This window comes from Varroa destructor, unplaced genomic scaffold (assembly GCF_002443255.2).
Source record: "Varroa destructor unplaced genomic scaffold, Vdes_3.0 BEIS01000002.1, whole genome shotgun sequence".
Classification (NCBI taxonomy): domain Eukaryota; kingdom Metazoa; phylum Arthropoda; class Arachnida; order Mesostigmata; family Varroidae; genus Varroa; species Varroa destructor.
The window spans coordinates 51,218,009-51,240,138 of NW_019211455.1; the positions used below are offsets into that span (position 1 = coordinate 51,218,009).

The window sequence follows — 22,130 nt, forward strand, 5'->3', positions numbered from 1 at the left end:
AAAAATGATCATCTTGACTTCGCGTTCTGCGGCTGCTGCACATGGAAAAAGAGATCCGTTTGACGGGTAGAGAAATAGCCTTTTCGATCTCGACCTCGTCTCTATCCTTTCAGCCTAGGCCCACTTGGCTTTTACGTCTCGGCTTTCGTCTCTTTCACTAGTGATAGCCGCATTACTGCCCTCTTGAATACATGTCTCTTCTTTTTCGTTTCGTTCTGCCTAGACAAATCCTATAGGCCTTCTGTTGTCCACCGGTGTCTGCAACCCAATCTCTACAACCACGACGGTGCGCAACGCACAAATGTCCGTGGCGTACAGATGACCGCTGCACCGCCACGGAGCACTTACCAAAGGAGCGGCCACGAAAAGTATAACCATCGGCTGTTTGCTCTGCCTAGCGCGTTTTTGCCGTTGTTAGACGCTGAAGCTTGTGAATAGCGGGCAAATTAGACGGTAACTCAACTGAACGAATGTACGGCTAATGGTAGTTCTAGCATTGTTGCATTTAATGAATCGACCTGTGCACGGTGACGTCGTCACAATTAAGGCGGTGCAACAGCATCTCTACGGGCGACAATGAGGTAAAAATAGATATCGCTGGAAAATGGTGAAACAAGCAAAACGGTACGTAGTGCTGTATGCGGTCCGTTTAAAGGAACAAGAGTGGAGTCGGATAGCCGAGTGAGGAAAACAGGACAATGAGGAAAGGTGAACAGAGGCACCTACTTCGACTAGATCTACTAAATGCTTCGAGTCTTACGTCTGGTACCGCCGTTAGGCATTCTATACGACGGGCCGTACTACTACAATTACGACAAAATGCCCTGGAGGGTGGCGTTTCCTTGTGTTCTGCTTTAAGTTAAGGGAGATCTAAACAGGCCGAAACAGAGCTCAAAAAAGCGCAGAGCGAAAAAGTCGCCTGAAGTAGAAGAGTTCAAGACGGAAGGAACAGGTCAAAGTTTTTTAGAGCAGGGATCAGCTGTACAGCGTGGTAAGAGGGAATGAATGGGTATAGAAGCCGGACAATAGAAAGAAACAAAATCTTTAGTCCTTTTGGGCGTTTCCCAATGGTCTCCGGCTGAGAAATGTCTGGACACCTCTATGTCCACCCCACTTCTTTTGTTCGATGGCCAAGTCTCCTCTCTACCCCCACCCCTGCCCCCATTACCCTCAAAACTGGTTCTCTATTGCTACTGTTCCGGAACAACTAGATCCGGTCGGATCGGATAGGTGGGGCGGTTCGAGCAAAACGGGTACAGAAAAACGTTGCGGGTAGTCAATGGTACTCCAGGGAAGTTTTCGACGTGCGACAAAGCACGGATAGGGTCGTCCATGCTGGAGAGCGGTTAGGATTCAGAGGCAAACGGCGCTTACCGAAGACACAAGAGTTGCAGCGGGATGGTAACAGCAGGAACGAAATAGACGGGCAGCAAACGACTGTCGTAGTGGCCACGATGACCAACAGGAAATCCACGCCGCCAGTATACCACCTAGCCATCTGATTTTTTTTTGTCCCTGAGGAATTATTAGACGAAAAGAGGAAGCACAGGCAACTTGTGGAAAAGATGCGTAAGAGGCAGTCCAGCGAAAGAGAAAGATTGCCTGAGGTCTCCTTTGGACTGGGCTCAAAAACGGTAGGCTAATAACAGACTTACACTTACAACAACAGGGTAGGAAGAACGAAAAAATAGTAAACGATCGATGTTCTCAGGACCGTACGCACGCGGATGGAGTAGGGTGCAGAAAATTATGTGCATATTGAGCCGAGTGAGCAGCGGCTGCAGCAGTAGTTAAAGTCAACAGAAAAACAACTGGCAATAGCTCTAGTCTACTAGCCCACTTTCGTATCTAACGAAGCTGCCGCTATTGAAGGCGCACGTACGTCAGCGAAAATGGAGAGTGATTAAGACTGATCGAGATTTAACAACGACAAGGACAACGAGCACCGAAGGCGATGGTAGTCGTGGCTGCAAGGACAGGCCGTCCTCGGCCGCTTCGCAGACTTTTGTATCGCACACTATGTTTGAGGCGAAAGATATCTTTCTGTTTACACATCTCACTGGTTTGTGTTAGGCCAACCGTGAAACGTTTGACGTGTTCGCCTACTACAGTATATTTATATATTGGGGTGTAGTTTGGTCATCACAGAGGAGCGGTCTACGATTTTGGAGCGGAATTGAGTTGTATGATTTCGAGCGACGATCGGAAATAGAGGGAATCATTATAGGTTTGCGATGGCTACTGCAGCTGACAAAACAAATAGTTATCGTCGCCCTGTTGTTGCAGTGTCTGGACACAGGCGCAAATTTTTTAGTACTCCATTGAACTTTGATGCTGGCCGGCTTTGCTAGAGTGAGAAGCTTTGTCCTGATTGTTGCGGGAGATTTGTAGTATATACTTAGTTTGGGTGAGTCGGTTAAAATTGTCGCTACTATCCCTAATAAACGTAAAGTATTGGCAAATAAAACGCTTGAAGAGCGGGGAAGCGGAGGAAATGTTATGATAAAATGGATTGACCACGGAAAGCGTAGCTAGCCAAGACGAAATAATAACGATGCCGAGATAGATCGTGATAAAGGTAGTAACAGTAGATGACCACCAATACCTTCTCTCAGACTAGCTTCAAGAGTTTTAACGTTTTTATTGACCACTCACCTCGATGGACGTTATAATCAGTGTTATATATTCTCGAAAAAAATGAAAAATTTTTAGCCGACAGACGATTTTCATTGGGAACGCAGAATGCTCTTCGCAAAATGCTGGCCAAATTCTCCGCCCTCGACATGAGCCCGCTCAGTCAATTTCGCCTAATTTGTCTCATCGAAGCCATTTTTTTTTACGATCAGTTGTTCCAATGGCTGGATCGTCTACGACATGACGAGCAGAATGTCTCTCTATCATCACCCCTGCATTATACGATAAATCACACTTATTTTTACCTTAATTTGTATGCGATTGCCGTTCAATGTCTGATACAGTGCACGCCTTGGCATTATCGTTCTTATTAATTTCGTGGGATATGTTCAAGCAATTGACCTTCCTGTATAAATTCGATCAGCAGGTTAATTGCATTTAGGTATAAGAAATCATTGCATTTTCACGCTGATTTTTTATACTAAATATAAATAATCGTCTATTTTTTAGGCAATATCTGTACTCTACTCAATGTACCAGCCGGTATATGCGAATAACTTAAATAACTAGCTAAGTTAGCAAGTTTATAAAATAAGTGGCAGCTAATTGGACGTAGCATGATCAAGTGCTATATAGCGCATCGCTCACGCATCTGATATTAAGCGAACTTTTTTTCGGCTTCATCTACTGAAAACGAAGTTTATTGCTTATTTGCTTGCCATCGCCAACAGAACTTACAGGCGGTACAGAAAGGCCTGCTTGATTCATTTGTGGATATCTACTCGACTTCTCAATCGGATCATCTGTACAACGTTGCAAATTCTAGGTTATAACTATTGAATGACGCTCGCTGCTCCCGTACGCCATTGACATTGAAGGGGTTACATGTATTCGTTTGTTCATTTATATGCTGAGGTTTCACCGCAATCTAAACAAAACTGGGTTGAAAAAAAGGTAGCCGCCGCAAAAACAGAAATGGCATAAACGACCGATTGATAACGCAGTCCGCTATCAGGTGGCGTTTTATTGCGCTCCATGTCAGATTTGTCCGAAGTGGCCCAGTGTTGTTGCTGGTGACGCTGTTACTAGCCCAGTCCGTGGCTATATGTGAATATACTTATGTCAACCGGTAGATATTAATAAGCTAACGATAATGCTGTTGTCGGTGAGCATCACATGTGGTTACTGTCACCACTATGAGGGACCGTCTGATATTTGTTCAAGTCGGATCGAAACAAAGATCTTCCTGAAGCAGGTTGGATAGATGAATAGATATGCGAGCTAGCATCAAATAGCAGGTCAGCTGTGAAAGAGGTACCAAACGTGTTATTTGGAGAAAGGACATTGGAAAAACAGAGCCAACTAGATCTAACAATTTGTTTAGCTCATGTCTTTGACAGAGTTCTACCTGAGAGGAAATCAGAGCGGCAGAAAGCCAAGTCCGGGTCGGGTTAATTATGTTTAACGTAGGTAGAGAAAAAGAGGTGGCCACTATCAAACGAAATTACCAGAGAACGCAGTATTCACGCAGGAAGATGACAAGAAGGGATCGGCAAGCGATGCTAAACGAACGTTCTATAGCAACAACATAGAAGCCAACGGGCTGGTGTCTTGAATTCTTCGAAGGAACCACACTTACGAGCAGTATAATGTTATTTTTGTTCTGGCAAATAATGCGTGATAATTTCCTACTCGACGGTATACACCCCACTTTATTCACTGGGTAGCTGGACGCGTGTACATACCGTCGAGCAACAATACGCTGATCATAGTTCTAGCGACGCTCAGCGCAGTAGAATACCAGTTAGCATTCAGTTGGTTACGTGCGTCTGTTTCTCCGAGGAGAAAAATTGGGCTGGATAGCACCTGCCCATCTTTACCCGGTCCGGCGTTTTTAGCTTAAAATCGAAAAGCATCAATTACAGATCGTAAGACCATAAAAATATTACCTTCATGAACTAAAATGACCTTATAGAGATTGAACGTCATAGCGGTAGGACGACATGCTTCCTGCTAAGCTTGTAGCCTCACATGAAGGTTACCGTGACAAGAAATCTAGTATTATATGATCTTGTGACCGAAGCTCAAAGGGAGACGTTATGAACATTTGGTATTACCCAGATATATTCACAAATTAGAAAAGTACATTTTTCTTTGCTAGGGCTAATACAGGATTTATCAGCGACATGCTGTCATTTGTTAAATGATCATTTTTTTGCTCAAGTAATACTTGTCTTCTCCGAGAGCTGCATGCTTCTTTTATTTCTAGGAAAGGTCTAAGTTATTTGCTTTCCACGTGGTCTAGTGCTGTGATCAAACGCTCTACAACGATAGGCCATAGGAACATGTTTTGTTGACTCTAGATCGACTCGATTGTTGGATGCCAATCCAATTAAATATGCGCATATAAATAAGCAATCAATGTTATAACGTTTTTCTTTTCGTATCCATCCATCAAACCCTGATCGGACCAGGAACCTTAAAGCCGTGAACCTGACTCATCTAAGGTGGCCTTGACACGTAAATATATGGCTGATTTGTTGATGTGGATAGCAGGAAACCAGTGGGCACGTATTCCAGTTAATAGCGACTTATTTGCGACGCGTTCGGTAAGAAATGTTTGCTTTTTAAGGAATATCAATATATATTATATCCATTTTCCGGTGAAACTATGTACTCTCTGATTAATATTGTCGCTAATGGTTCATAATACGAGATCGACATGCCTTCATCCTACAGATAGCAACGAGCAGATCTTCGATCCGACATTACGTCAAACCGTTCTCGTTACACGTGTCGCTACAAAGACGCTACATCGGAACGCTACAAACGACTAAATCCTATCAAACAGAACAAAAACAACCAAACTAATAGACTCCAATGTCCGTTCCCAATTAGCGTCCAACTCGGTTCTATACATTTACTTTATATATTATTATATGACACAGTATTTATTATTGCATAAACAGGATATCTATGCTTTTAATAGCTACACTGATGCTTCGTCTATGCGTACGCTTACAATGCCAACAATTCTATCAGTGAATTGAGTAACATTTGAGTTAGTTGGATTAGAATGATGACTTTTTATTACGTGTTAGAAATTTCCTCCTTTAGTCTTCACATACGTCTGTCAGTCACTATGGCAGCTTCTGGACAGCCATGTACGTATCACGCGCATTCGCATATGCCACCCTTCTACCGATGACAGTAAATCGATAATGGGATATGCCTGCCTATTGGTTGTCTTTTTTGTGACATAGAAAGCCCACGAACCCAGAACGGGTTGAAGCCAACGTCGGGTATTTCTTTGCTAAACCTATGGCGTAATCGAGACGTAGTTATGTTGTCGTCAAGCCGGCAGACTGCGTGCGTCCGATTATTATGAGCTTGAATTAGCGGGCTGCATTGATTATTTTACTTTGGGCGAGGGCCTCAAAGCAGCAGACGCCTTTGATGTCCACTGCTAGTACTAGCATAACGTTACATCTAAACCTATTTGACACCAGCACCGAACTCTCTGGGCCGACGTTCTTCTTCGTCTGATGCCCTCTCGGCTGGCGGCAGAAATTAAACCACAATTCGTTTGTGGTGGCCGCTTTTTGTCCATTAAAGTTCTGCATTTTGCATATGCAGCATATCACACGCATGTCTGGCTGACCTGGAGTCAATTTATGGCAAATTCATTCTTTACTCAGCTGCCGCGTTTTTAGTATTTGGTATATAGTTCTGCAGTGCGTTAAATATGCGTCCGTCTTGGCCGACAGAGCCCTCAGACTGCAAGCTCTGCGTCCGTGAAAAGGTTCCTTGATTGCGATAGTACGTTTTTTTCTTTAGATTCCGATTCCAACCTGTTGTTGGCTTTCAACACTTCATCTCCGCTCCTAAAACATTTGCGCGATCCACGGCCCGTTCGTTCGCGTACAGTTTGTTTCAATCTTCCATGAATGTTAGCAGCCCTTTAGTTTTCGAAGCTAACGACTAAACGTTGATCTTCGAGACTAAAAGATGTTTTCTTTCTGAACTTATTTTTCTCTTAGCTTCCAGAACACTGGAGTAATTACCGGCCAAATTTCGTCTGCTAGCGGCGCGTATTTCAAAGTTTATTCGGTTTCAAACTCGGCCGGATTCGCTTACAATAGCCTACCAGCGAATTCAGTACTCAAAAGACATATGATATTCGCGAATTAAGGTTCGAGTTATTGAACGACCGTAAAATGGACGAAAAGTAACGTCGGATGCAGCAAAATAGTGACAATGATCTACAGAATTGACTAGAAAGAAATGTTAAGTACATGCTGTTACTACTGCTGCTACGACACACTGTTCCGAAAAATTCGCGGATTTGCCAAGTCTGGCTGGCCCCGATTCCGTTGCATACACCAGCCTACGAGCAACGACAGCGGATTCACGAATTCGGGACATCATCCGAGCGCGTAGACATACAGGAATATCTCCGTATACTTGCTAACGGCCATGTACTGACGATAACTCTCGTTTCATAAGGTGTCGTCGCATGATCACATGTCGTAACTGCGGTTCCGCCAATCGTCCACCCTCCTCCCTCTCTGAATCTTTCTCTCATTAAAGCCACAGGAAGACCTCAACAGCTTGCTTCAGGTACGGCATAACAGAATGGCGTGCCGTACGACCCCCGGACCGACCAAGCTAACAGCAAACACCTGCCACCACAAATCGTTGCCTGTAGACGTACGTCGTCGCAGTTGAGCGATTTAACCGACTGAGTTACTGGCCAGCCGGCCGGCCGGGTGCGATGTTAGCAAGCCCTGATCTAGGCCGCCTGTGGCCGCAACAACATCGGTATCTCGCATCAACAGTTCGAGTTGATGGTCGAGACATCTGTCTTTAACTCCGGAGCATTTTGCCGTTCGAGGTTTCTGGGTCGGAACTCGGCCTCCCCTCAATGCAGTGACAGTGGTGGATGGTTTTAGGCTTTTGATGATGTCGCACCGAAAGATATCGTTGGGCTGGATGTCATATCCACTTTGCACTCGCGTGCCTGCTGTTGTTACGCGCTAGACCATCTGTTTTTAGCGTCTTAGCGCGCGCGTAGTCGACAGAGGAACAAAATTCTGCCACTGCATACGACAAGCGAATACCGACTCGCCCAAATTGTCGTGTCTCAATAAGAGGCTTTAATAGATCGAGATAGCCATACGACCGGTGTCTGTCTTTTTTTTTTCAGTATCGAGTACTTAATTTAGCCAGGTACGTGCTATCAAATGATCGGTTTACATTGCATATTGAAATATCCAGACTTTTTAGACCTTTTTCGTTTGCTTACAAATGACCCAGACCACCTTGGCTACCGGAAAATCCATAATAAACTCTATACAAAAACTCTAATTTCAGTCTATCTTATCTAGAATTCTAGTTTACCGGATACACGGTGCGTAACACGGAACACGTTATCAAAGGATATCGTGGATATCAATTATATCCTCGTATCTGTTTACCTTTACAAGCGGAGATCATGGTCAATAGCCACATTTGTAGGCGTTGATTAATCTTTAATCGATTGTAACGTTATATATATATATATATATTACCACAAATGAGAATCATCTCAGAACTTGAAATCTATTACCAGCCGAATAGTAGAGTTGAAAAGTTACTCGTGTCGTTTGATTACATCACTGTAATATGGTATATATGGTCAAAATTGAAACAGCTCTCATAATGTCCGTCACTGCTTAATTACCCCATGCGCCTACTTTGTCATTGCCAAATTCGATGCATACTGACCATGACGGTTTCGAGTCTAATAAAAAAAAGTCCGTCCATTCTTTCATCCATGGAGTTTTTCCATTCGTCTGTTATAGTAGTAGTAGTAGTAATCATAGTCTTAAGCTTATCTATTATAGATGCTCCTATTACTCATTTGGATCCGAATTTTACTTTGTCTAAAATGTGTGATACCAAGATTTGTGAGTGTTACTTAGAAAGGACAATAACAAAGATGGCTTCCATCTGTAAAGCGGTAGCCAAGCACGAAGGTGGCAGAACTTTCTGCTAATCGAATTTGGCGCGTTTATCTTTAACTCATCTACTTTCGATGTGGCGTACGTTAGCCGTAACGTTTACTCACGGTGACATGCGCTACATCAGACACTCGATCTTTACCAATGCAGTATTGAACGAATCCTCGTACGGGGCTCAGTAAAGCTAGCGGTTGAGCTTGTGTAACGGCCGCAATCTACAGTTACAAATCCCAGAAAGAATAACGGATCTGCTATCTAGAATAGATCCCTCGTAGACAAGCCAGAAGCACGTGATCTTGCATTTTGAGTAGATCATATTCACAGACCTAGCTAGCGCTTGTTGAGCCTCGATTGGGCCTGAATGGCCGGCTGTTTCCGAAAATCATATTGTCAGCTTAGCTGCCATAATTTCAACACTGTTATATACCAGCCGGAGATTTCTATAGTAAGTATCTTTTATCGCTTGGTGAGCCCGTTCAGAATACAACAATGTCATTATATATATATATATAGTATTGTTGTAAGAAAATTCGTGAATGAGGAACACGGTGAAATATTATAGGATTCACAACCTGACGCAGTTTTGTTGCTCGACGGGAGTTTTGTGCCATCTGATACGCCCCAGACAACCATTCCAGACTGGGTCGCAACTTGAATTGTGGAGAACTTATATAACTAACAATAGCATACAGTTTTCATCGTCTGTCTCGTATACCTACCTAGTAGTCAATGCTTAACTTATAGCCACCTAGGTTGTTCTCACAAACCCTTTTTAGATCCATGTAAATAGAATATCGGTGATACTGCGGGATTCACATTATGGAAAAAGGTAGATTTGGATATTGTAAACATTTTAGTAGATCGCTTCTCGTATATGCTCAGCTAACTCATTTGACTTCAAATAGTAACTATAACGAATAATTAATAGGTGCATCCAAGTGCCTTTCACGATCGCCCGATCTACTTCGGAAATGTTTTCGTGGCAAAAAGCAACATTTAGCAAATATGCGGAGTATCGTTGTTGATTTACATAATATATACCTTACTATGATATATACCGCAAGAAAATCTATCCGTAAGGGTCAGTGATAGGGGGGCAGGAAGGAGACAAGGTATTCTAAGCTGTTGTTCCAGTGCATTGTTCAACGACGACTGCTAAGTATTTGCTGCAGCGTTTTTGCCAAAAAGAGATTCTAACAGATGAATGCGAAGCGCCTAGTTTATTTAAATAGAGCTTTTCGTCTGAGTGTTCGCGCTTTACGGAAACACTGCTTGCTGTAGCACAAAATCGGTATATTCATCGATTTCTACCTGCCGCAATATTGTAGCTTGCCTCTACTGTCGTTGTCCTGTAGTACGTCATATTTTTTTCTGCCTACACCTGCATGTCAAGTAGAGCTACCTGGCAGAAAGTAACAAGGGAAAAAAGGACAGCACATGGTAACCGCCTCGTGCAGATTCACTCTTAGCGATGTTATGAGAAGCTAGAACAATTTGGTCGATAGAAAAAGACGTCCTTCTTACCTAGGTGCCCACTCTGATTTGTACCGTCATGTCACTAAGCTGACCCAATGTCACAAGAAAGGCAACAACAGCTACTCAGTTGCTATCGTAGAAAGTGCGTGAAACAATTGCTTAACCTTTTGCGTGGATTGTGACGGAAAGCGAGCATTAGTGAAGTGAATACGACTACGCTGACCCTGTTTTACTGCATACCAATATAGCTTACTCTATTTTACGTTTACCTTCTCTAGAAAAACCGAAAAGTCCGCGTTCAAACCATCTTTTCTGCCTACTTTTTGCCAGAACTCGCTGTTGCCGTCGCAGTAGCTCAACCGCATCGTCAAAGTGTGCCTCGGAGCTTGTGGAAAAGGAAACGCTGCGTATAGTCGTACAGGCGCTGCGCGTTTGTCTCCTGTGTGCTCACGATCGACGCGCTGGTATTGCTGCCCCTGCCGCCATTGCTGCAGTTGCTATTGTTGTTGTAATGTTACTTTAGTTTGTTGTGGGTCGCAGTGGCAAAGTGACGCAACGATTGTCAAGCGACTTGTTCCTGGTACGATTGCAGCAGGAGTCAGGGGCGTTGTGTATAACATAGGCAACTGCTGCTCGAAAAGAACGGAAACGTGGACTCGTTTATTCCTCGTTTTTTATCGCTCTTTCAGAGGGGTCAGTAGTTGTAGCAATGCCTCGGTTGACCGACGATAGGTTCATTGGTATACCAGTGGTAAACCTGGTGTTGCCGCTTGAAAAAGTAGGGTGTATTTCGTTTATTTTAGCGTGGCCAACGGTTTAGGGATAAATGAACGGAAGAACGACGCACCTATCGACATCGAAAGGGGATTTCTAGGTCCAGGTGGATTATGCTAGGCCTGGCGGAGCACCGTAGCAACCAAAACAAGCCTAGCACTGCGGAGTTGGTCTACCCATAACTGTATAACATTGGATTGCTATAGTTATGGTAATTGGCAGCCGCGGCATTGACTGACGTCAGCCACGGTAGACGAACGCCACAAATGTCGTCGCCGAAAGGCCGATAGCCACCATCTGCAGTGGCCGTGGCCTAGCAGGTGGTTTGCTGGACGACAGGTGAACCTGCGTTGCCGGAGAAAAACAATAAAGGCAATCTACCGTGACCGCTGTTGCTACTTTTCGTGCAGCCTTTGCTGAAGGAGGGTGGGAAATTTTATTAGAAACGGACTACCTACGTGAGGGGCATGCCACACAAAAAGGTGAAGAATGGAGGTGGGGCTAAGGGGTATGTCGGTATGATCAGAGACGTACGAGTCCGCTTCTTCTGTATTATGCACCTACATGGAGTGCAGCAGCGGTAGCAGCAGTAGTAGTAGGTGGCTGCAGCAGAAGTACACGTAATATCTTCATGTAACGATATCGATTCCAATTCAGCCATTCGAATAGAAGGATGAGGAGGGCTACACGCGATTCAGGTGCTGTTTCTGGGAGCCATGGTCGGCCGCCTTATAAGCTGTTACATGCTGTTTTTGTTGTAATAAAGCTGCCGACAAAACACAGCGCATATATATATATATATATATATATATAGTTGTAGAGAATGTGGTACATCCAAGCTTCGGTAGTTGTTGATCATTCTATTGCTGTTGTTGTTCTTTGAGAGACATGTGGCCGTCTCGAGTCACTGGACAAATACCAGGCACCACATAAGCCGTAGTATTAAAATCTGCAGGCCAGATGCTCACTACCCTATGCTCGATGCTAGCAGTGATATGTAGCAACATTAAACAGCAACAGTAATAGCGTCGAACGTAACAGAAAGCCGCAATGAGCTTCGGGCCTTTACTGCTGCTTGAGAGGACCTACAAACAAGGAGTGGGCCGTCACATCTGCCTATTACATAGACAAAGAAAGCAAAATATGACTGTCAGGCCGCCTATGTTAGCAACTTCCAGCGGAGTCACCGTTGTTTCACGTTTAAGTTGTCTTGCGGGCGACGCAGCTATTCGCGAGCGCCAAACGGTCAACACCAATATAGCATTGTTAAATAGATTCTGGCTATTTGATCAAATTTCCTTCTTCACTAGTAACAGCCTGGTATTAGTCTCGGATCATATGCCTCGACTATTAACGCCAGTACCTGTAGAAAGCTCGAGAGGGCAACTATATGGTCGTTATTGGATGACAGTTATTGATGAGTGATGCGCCATACCATGAACCTATATACGCTGATAGTCTAATAGTTGTCACTGTCATTTTTGAGCTAAGTTCCCGATATTATTTTTCTTTAGTCGCGTGTTTCTTCTAGCTTCTAATCTTCAACGTCAGTGAAACAAGGAATCCAGTAGCAAATCTAGTACAAACGCTGCATACAACAACACAAACAAAATACCATGTAGCAAACAAACAGAAAAGCTATTAGTACAAGTTTACACCACTATAGAAGAAACTGCATTCTTACACTTGCATGCCAATGTTACATAAATACAAAATGACTATCCCATTTCAACAGTATATTACTTTTATGCATATATATCTGGCATATTTCACACAATTATCACCATTCCTCGTTGCTGTTTCCGTCCGTTGGTGGTTTGCTTGCACTGCTCTGCATTGTTCTGGCTAGAGATTCTTTTCTACTGCTACAACTACTAGGACACATCTACCGCCACTGTTACGACTGTTGTTGCTGCTAATGGGACCGTTGTCCTTTAAAAACTTGAGTAACGCCTGTCGACAACAGCAACTAAAACGACCTATGGGACTGCATGTCTGCCTGCCTGCCTGCCTGCCTGCTTGATGACATCTTAGCGCTGAACCATCGCTACCGACGACCAGATGGCGCGCGCCGCGTGAGTCCACTATCCGAACACGACGAAACCATTGCCACCGGCACAGTCTCCATTGAAATGCCGGCGAACTATTGATCATCGTATTACTACCAGTACTACTACTACTACTACTACTACTACTACTAACTACTACTACTACTACTACTACTACTACTACTACTACTACTACTACTACTACTACTACTACTACTACTACTACTACTACTACTACTACTACTACTACTACTACTACTAACTACTAACTACTACTACTACTACTACTACTACCACTTCGACTACAACTTCTACTTCGACTACTACTACTTCTTCTACTACTGCTACTACTACTACTACTTCTACCACTACTACTACTACTACTACTTCTACTACTACTACTCCTTCTACTTCTACTACTACTACTACTACTTCTACCACTACTACTACTACTACTACTTCTACTACTACTACTCCTTCTACTTCTACTACTACTACTACTACTAATACTAGTGCTTTTGCAGGTACCAGTAGCCGCGGCAGTGGCAGAAACGTTGGCGCTGTATCGCGCGGAATGAATTTTATGGGGCTACTGTAGTTGGGGCAGTGGCAGCAGACGGTACCCCTACTACTACTGTCAAAAGCAGCGATGGCAGCGCGCGTGTGTTCGTTAGTCACTCTTTCTTCAAAATAGACTGCGGTCCGACAACGAAACCACGCGCGCAGAGCCACCCTTGGCTCCGTTCGTCGCGAGCGGCGTTGCATTGGTAATCGTCACGCGGTTGTTTTCCTTACTATTACGTGTTGTGTCTGTTGTGTACTTGATGAGCGGCCAGGACGGCGACCAGGCCTTATAATTATTTCGCTAGGAAGAGACACACCCTGCAAGGTAGAGTTGGACAGAAAGCCAAAAAGAGTGCGAAGGCCTTCAGGAACCTTTACTGAAACGTTTCCCTAAGGTGCAAACTTGGCCTTTGCTGGTGCTACTTAATGTAGTATAGATTTAGGGCGACAAATCTACGTTACAAATAAGCGTGCTCCCTTATCCGACTATTCATGTAGGAAAAATTGCCAGCAGTTTTATGATTAGCTAACCTGAGAACGGCTCATGTGAGTAACGGCAACAGACTTATATCAGATTCGGAAGTAATCAAAAGGGGAGCTGGTCTCAGTCCTTGCTGTGTGCAGGCCGTAGACGCTATGAACCCAAACAGCTAAGATAGAAGTGTATCTATTCGAGCCGAGATTCATCGATTATAACACGAATCCAATTAAAGTAGGCCAACAAAACGGACACGGGAATGTGACAAGCGTGGCCACAGTGATCTTTTAATCGTGTTGGATTTAATGAATATTCGAACAAAGTTGTACTAGTATTAAAAAGTATCATTAATCAGTAAGGTTCCTTTGCCCCGTTTGATGCGTTACGTTCACCTTGCTATCCGTCTTTATTTTCGTCATTGACATAAACGCGCAGTAACATTATTTCAAGTCGCACGTACGAAGGAGAGTCGTGTAAACTGCGATCTCCAGTGGTCTGTCATCTGCAGACTCTTGCCATCATCATAACGCACGTCGAAGCGATCATCTGCGAATCATCGGTCCCGTAGCACCAATTGACTGCCCCTCCCACATACCTCTCTCTCTCTCTCTCTCTCTCTTCTATCATAAAGTCCCTGAAAGCCATTCCAGAGTCACGTTGCCTCGTCACGCGCTGCCGTTTAGCCAAGTGGTAGCAATAATGGTATATTAGAACATCTGGAATTTGTCCGTCAGTGCTAGGCCCCTCTTTTTTACTATGCTCTGCGCTCTCTACGAATGACGGCTGCGAATTCAACAACAGCGGCAGCTGCCGTATAGCGGCTCAGCGACTGTGCGCGACCCTCTCCGTACCACCTGTTGGTGCGCTACAGGATTCCCCGAGAGTTTCGTCATTGACGACGACGACAACTAGAAAAATAGACACGGAAGAAGGGAGACTGCGTGTGTGTCCTTGATCAGCTCTCGGTCTTTGCTCGGCGGTGGAACATGCTGCTGCTGCTGCTGCTGACACTAAATAATATAGATTGTGTCTTCAAAAGTGATGTACAGACGATTTGTAACAGCACTGTGTAACAAACTCTGCTGTTCTGTTCCTGCAGGAATCTTCGCACGCGAAGCGTCATTTTAGGTACTAGCACTTGTGAACGCAATGCAAATGCTGGCCGATTATTTAACCTGTTCCGTCTGTACGGCCCCCACGAAACTTTCATCTTTGCTATAGAAGACTCGCACTCGAAGAAAGTACCGGCAGGCTACTGTCATTGATCAGTTCCGTTCATACGCTAACTACGTCGTTCCTCATGGATTCTTCAAAGCTCACATCGTCAGCCCATCGAGAACGCTGTGGCCCGTTTTGAGCGGTTGTTTATCGCCAGCTGAAGTGACTTCACTAGAAAGCAATTAACTAGCTTTCTATGAGCGCCTGTGATGCTATAACGGGTACCTCTATTTAATTATGAATTTCCTTAAAGGTGACGAGAAGTCGCTCTATCAAAAATCCATCTGTAGCAGAAGTTCAGCCGACGTTTGGCTGCTGCTGCTGCAGTGACTACGGCCATAGACACAATCGACGCTTGCCACATTGTGATTAGGGAGCATCGGTGATCGTGTGCTGTTGTTTATCTATGAGACAAGGCTTAAAACGAGTTCATTGCCCAGGGACTATAATAGTACTAGCGTAACTCGCCCCTCCATCTAAGGAAGCTATTCGTGAGCGTCACTTCGATGTGCCGTCGGTCGAAACTGGAAGTTTTCCTGTATTTTGGCTAGTAAAGGTGTTCAATACTAATATTTGCTCATATACGGCTCGAGTATGTGTTTTGGATGACATATAAAAGCTTTACTTGACTAACAGGACTGGCAGGAAATTGGCGAAGCTAGGACTATGTATGTCGATGCACGAGGAGAGTTCGTTTGTATTTGTGGCCAAATTTTCAATTCGAATATATAGGTGATTGCAACACTATCGGACCTCTAGTAGCTGCATGTATTTTTACGTCAGTGGAAAGAAAACGATAGTCATTCAAGCTTATCAAAAGGACAAAGTGAGCACGCGCTTAAGTGCACGTTAACGAATAGTACAACACAGTAAGGACAATACGTCTCGTTTTGTATTTAGCTAACTTGTACAAAGTAACTTGAATTGCGAATCGAAGGTAATTCTTAATTACATGACCTTTAATTAGATTTTTTTTACAAACCTCCTATTAAACCCTTTTTCGAAAGAATATAATTTCAAGCGTTGGATATTTTATACTAAGTAAAATGGCTATCAGATATTACACTGCAATGTGTCAGCCGATGTCACTTATCGGCGCGGTCTTAAAGAGGGCCAAGATATTGAAGTCAGTTTTCACGAACAAGCGCATGCTAGGCACGAATTATCCAATACATTTCTCAATAACCTAATTCGACTTTAAGCTAATATCTCGATTGTGTAGCCTTAAAGGTTTATCTAATTATTTGACAAATGTACCGTGTGTGTCGCCCTTCCATCTCCTGCGCTATACCTCACCCGCGCGGACGAATTCAGACATCGTCAAAAGACACCTGCTTGAACGTCCGCCCATTGTAGTATTGCTCAAAGTAGCAGTCAGTGAGATCAACATGTGCGGGATGTGCGCTGTACATGGCTGGATATATTTAGGTCGTGCCGTTCGTTGTGCGTTTTCTGCGCGTCGGTGACGGTGCCGACGTGTCCGACGTCTCGTCTTCTAAAGACGAATGCGGGATGGCTCCGAATCGACTGTCGTCGACTAGACGTTTTAAAAGAACACTCCGCTAGCGTTCGTTTTAGTTAGGGTTCCCTTCAAAACACCGAACGGACTGTTCGCTCGGAGGACGAAGCGACCGATTTGTCGACGAGGGCACTTCCTTGTCGTTGCTGGCAACGACAGGCATCCACGGTTCGAATCAACGTCACCCTGCTGCCGCGGTCTCAAACTACTCCGTACGCGTCCCACGATGCACGAATCATGTGCTTGTTGATGTAATACAGATGCTAGCCATTCGCAACGCTTAGCCACCGTTACGTTGATAACGGCCAACAACTTCGATCTGGCAGCATCTACACACGCACCAAATACCTAAGTTATGAAGACAAGGTTATGCAAAAGGCTGATACAGAGAAAGAAAGGGAATGGCAGGAAGGGCGAGAGATGGTCCTAGCAAACAGTAGCAATCGAACTAGCAAACCATAAAAGGTCCTTTATATATGTGTTGGGAAGAGATCTGGTGTTTAGTAGCTGTTGCCTTGTGGTGCTTCATGGTGGATTTTAGTTAATATGATCCAGAGCTTCAAGAAATCACCAGCTTTACGTTAACTAACTTCCGTATTTTTCTTTGTATGTGTATGCGTTGCAGACGAGCAGGCCAACTGCCGTTCAGAGCAAAAGCATGGCGTTCTCAGAAACAACGGAAGCAAGTGAGGCACGTAGAACAGTAATTGGCAAAGTCACAACCGCACCCTCAGCAGCTCAAGACGCAGCGAAAGAGGTGTCCGATGAAGACTCAGGGGTCGAGATGATTCTGGAGTCTAGACAGTCTTCATCGTCATGCCCATCGTTTTCACCAGCATCATCCATAATCACCCGCAAATATCTTTTGCAGCACCAACGGAAAACGATTCATCCAAAAGAGCGGAGTCACTCCGAGCTGCAACACAGCTTCTGCAGTGATTCCAGTGTTAGCGATCAGGAACGGCCGGGTTCCCACGACTCAGGCTTACGACTGGGAACCATCAGTCCGGACGGAAGCCTCGATCTCAGCTTCAAAATAGGTACTGAAACGTTCAGCACCATTTCACGAGTGTCTAATTGCGATGTAGGTGTCTCTCGCGGCAGTTCACTATCCTCGTCAAGGCCAGCATCTATCAACGTCGTTGTTGCAAGCCAGCCTAAAAGGATCAAGCTAGAAAGTGACAGCCAAGTCGTGCGGCAGCGACGTATAGAGGCCAATGCGAGAGAAAGGACTCGAGTTCACACCATAGGGGCGGCTTTCGAATCTCTCCGAAAAGCGATACCTGCCTATTCTAACGGGCAGAAGCTATCCAAGCTAGCCATTTTGCGGGTAGCTAGCTCGTACATTCTGGCACTGTCATCACTACTCGAAGATAGTCATGAGGGCTTCGAAGATGCTGTGCAAGCATGTTCATCAGCCATCCATCTCGATGGCAAAGTGCGTAAAAGATAGCCGACGGAACAATGCGATAATGAATTCCATAAATCCACCCACGACTGTCGATATGAGCCAAATGAAGTAGCTAACGAGAACGACACATGCGGCCATTCGTACCAACGTATCATCACCATTGTGTTGAATTAATTAATCGAGACATGTCTGCTTGCCTAACTACTATACGTTTGACCCAGCAGCCACTGATAATGCAACTGCCGTAGATGCCCAGCTCGAAAAATTTGCCGAGGTCCAAGTAGCGGCGTTAACGTCAGCAACGCCAAGAACCATTGCCGCAGCGTTTGCACACTCCGGGCGTTGTTAGTAATTCAAGATCGAGTAAACAACATCAAGGATGCGTAATACGTGCGCCTTAATTGCGTAGTAAAATCCATCATGCGAAATAATTTTTCCAGCCGGCGGCTGAAGCTTATCAGACTTACGAACCAATAACCGCGAACGGGGGTCGTAGCAAAGCAGACTGACAGATTTGTAGTTCAAGCCATAGATTGGCAGCGTAGAAATTGTTCTTGCTGCTTCTTAACAGTCCATGTGCTGGGACAGATCTGTTTGCAGGGAGCCATTGCGGACACAGAGAACTCGCACATTCCGTATAGAGATACGAACGACAGGTCAACCGGCGCGCTCACGCATTCAGAACCTCCTATGTACTCAGGCAACGTGAAAAATCGATATGACGGTATTGTTAACCGTAGGCGAAGGCCACATGAAGGTCCACTAATCTTTATAAAATAAAAAAAGAAACGCTATATAAAAGGAGGTAAAATATCGTATAACGTAATGCCGAATTAACGGAGGACGTCGGTACTACCCGGTAGAGGTTAACAAAATAGCACTTACAATCTATTATAGATTACGTTTATAAATTTCTCATATTCAATGTAGACTGCCAAGCAAACTTCAGTGGCAACAAATGCACCACCGGAGGCTAAAGGTCGACGCACCAATAAAAGCTGGTCAGAAAGTAGCGCACACGATAAACATCAGAGAAAGCGGTAAATATTAGTGTAAAAAAAGGTAGTGCTATATAGAGCGATTCGATGATAAGAATACACTTCAGTGCGGTGCGGGTCTGATAAGTAGAAGGGGTAGTTCAACAGGGGTCTAATAACTAGCAGGACCTAATGATGCTGTATGCAAAAAAATGTTACCTTGTACATAGGTTTATTTGTTTAAAGGTCGTTTGTACATATAATCCATATAACTTGCTATATGAACGAGGCTGAGAAAAAAAATAGTCTTACATGCATGCTCATTAGATTTTGCTGCATGTTTTATTTGCATATGATTGTACAAGATAAAAACAAAGTTTACGCAAAATCTAGAGAGAGAGAGAGAGAGAAATTGTCGCATTGTTGAAATTAATACATTTTATTAACGCATTCTATTTAACCAATACATTAGTGGTGTTTTATTATTACATTATAACTATAATCGCCTGCTACCCAGTTAACTGTCCATGTATATATATATATATAAAAACATCGCAATAATTTAATTATTTAGGCTCGGAGTACGTAAAACAACAACAAAGCAGCAGATCGTTCCTATAATTAATGAGGTTCCGCTGTTTCTGTAAACTGCAAAACTTCTGGTCGCTTCTGCAAAGCCCCCAAATTGGTGTGAAGCCCACCAACTATTTCTACAGGACTATTTTCAAGAGCTCTCTCTTATGTCCTAGCTAGCTTTACCTTCGCCGAAGTATCCCCTGTGAGTGGAAAAAATTATTCGAAATTCTGCTGGCTTGATAACCGAAGAGTGGTGAGTGTCAGACTCTATAATAAAACGATTACCGTTCGTTGCCAGAGGTTCATGTAGGAAGTGGACCAGATATGGCCATCTCGAAAAAAGATTCAAAAAGAGCATCAGATGAAATTTTACAAGGCTTACTCCTGCCCTGCGTTGAAGGTCGTTCTAATAGGAAAGAACCACTCTCTCAAAACTGTGCTACCCCGCTGGCAACCCGAGCATAACAGCAATAATGATAGTAGTACTAATAATAAGCGAAATACAGATCCTGCTACCGTGTTTTCTCTGTATTTAAATGGAAGTCCGATTAGAGTCAGCATGCCAATGGGGGTAAGCACATCACTTCGAATTTGAATCTAGAATCCTCACACGACATGTCCTAATGGCACTTAACCCCATAATCAACGTCCGAGGCCTCTGCAATAGTTGAGAGAGGAGCACGGTTCAGTACTTCTTTCAGTACACGGTTCAGAATTTTCTTTTAGTGTTTGTTTTATAGCCTTTTAAATCTTCAGATGCGTAGACTTATCAACGCAATCGGATTCGGAAGTCTATATTTGTTTAAATAGCGGTAGGACTCTTCTTCGCTAGCATAGCCTGACGGCTGGTAGGCCGCTACCAGATAGGTCGAAAGGAATATAATCGAAACGGCTACGGCCCCAGCCGGTATTCGCTAGGACTAATGAGCAACTAGATAATAATTGTCGATTAAGCCAACCAGCCCGCATGATTAAAGTCAACTGTAGCTGTGATCATACAAATCCGAATTACAGGAGAGTCAGATCAGTGCTATATTATTATAGATCTTCTAACGGAAGGATGTTCTATAGATAACGTCATTATACTTATAAATTAAATAGGACACGACGATTCAGCGCTCCGCACTACCAGATGGCCTCACAGTTACCTCTTAAGCGATCTGACAGAATGGGACACGTAAAAATTTTAGTTCAAGAATTTTAGTTAGGAAAAAAATAGCGGAAAGAAGCATATATATATATATATATACACATATAATCGTAAGGGCACACATGGAACGAGTAAGCAGCCCGAATGTTAAGTAAGTTTCCTAAAATGCAAAATTTGTGTTGAGGTAATTGTAAACATTACGAAGCCAGTGGTCTAAATAAGCGCTACGTGCAATGTCCTAGAAGCATCGGGGCAATCACCAGTTGCGGTTAGCGCTCTCTAGCATAACAAAGTGACAGGAGCAAGAGATGTGTGAAGATGCCCTTTTACAATCTTGTCTGCTTAACAAGTCCAAGTAATGTTTCTATACCATTCGTTGAGAGCCAACGAGAACTAGCGATCTAAAACAAGTAGACGTTCGATAATTGACAGTCCTTTTTCCTATTCGACGAGACAGTGTCCGATAAAGTTAAGAGCTTCGCTAATTAACAGCAAAGGAAACAGATTGAAATAAGCTAGTTAATTCAATCTCAGCAACAATTCAACATTGTATCGGCTTTGATACATCAAATACGATGATGCCATCGTTTGCTAGCGAATTCGTCAAGATACCGGACCTATAGTATGATGCACATGCTGAAGGGCCAAAAATTGTCGAGGTCAAAGGGTAACTGATGTCTCGCTATTCGGCAGGTTGTACACAGTTGAAATGATATCGCTGTATCAATAAGGGCCCCTCCAGTCGTGACCTTGGGGCCTACGTCTAGCTTTGAAAAAACCACGCGTTAAGGACGTAGAGGGAAACGCTGCGCGTATCGGCGAATCATCACATCACTGGCAAGTTGGCCATACCCATTGCACTACCTTCAACAAAATCCACTTGGTTAGCCAGCGAGGTTTTCGCCTACTTGAATCGAAGGGCAAATATGTTGCCTGCTGTGTTCATGCGGCGACCCATTGATTGTACGATGGCCTTCTGTTACGGGGATAATTTAGTGAAAATTCAATATTGAAGATAATAATGTAATGCAAATGGATAGCTTTGTATTTAACAGTACGCAAATTTTGTCTGGATATAACCTCGGCCCGTCCTTCATGGCCTGCCTCTACCACGCCGCATCTCCTGACAACGGTCGCTTCGTTCTACTCTTCATACCGGAAGCCGACTCTGTAAAAAACAGTACCTGTCAATCTAAGTCACCCATTCTATTAGTACAACAAATATACTGACAACGAAATGGAATCGGCCTACGACAGTACAGATTTATGTTGAGAATCGGGCTTATCTAACGCCTACGGTTAG

General features: G+C 43.9%; 2 protein-coding genes across 6 annotated transcripts in view; one reads left to right on the forward strand and one right to left on the reverse strand.

The window, feature by feature from the left end:
• The window catches only part of LOC111244257 (uncharacterized), a 59,751-nt gene extending 40,084 nt beyond the window's left edge, over positions 1-19,667 (forward strand). Inside the window, exons 2-3 of one of the 5 annotated variants that reach the window (XM_022791138.2) lie at positions 5,109-5,243; positions 17,339-19,667. In XM_022791138.2, coding sequence (XP_022646873.1) covers positions 5,163-5,243; positions 17,339-18,166 — 909 coding nt within the window. In that variant the 5' untranslated portion in view covers positions 5,109-5,162 and the 3' untranslated portion in view covers positions 18,167-19,667. Of the gene's footprint in view, positions 1-5,108; positions 5,244-13,562; positions 13,702-13,730; positions 16,064-17,338 lie in introns of those variants that run through there. The other 4 variants (XM_022791144.2, XM_022791140.2, XM_022791143.2 and 1 more) reach the window with 4 other exon arrangements.
• The window catches only part of siz (Brefeldin-resistant Arf-GEF family protein schizo), a gene marked incomplete in the record, with an annotated part of 514,736 nt that overhangs the window by 418,678 nt on the left and 73,928 nt on the right, over positions 1-22,130 (reverse strand).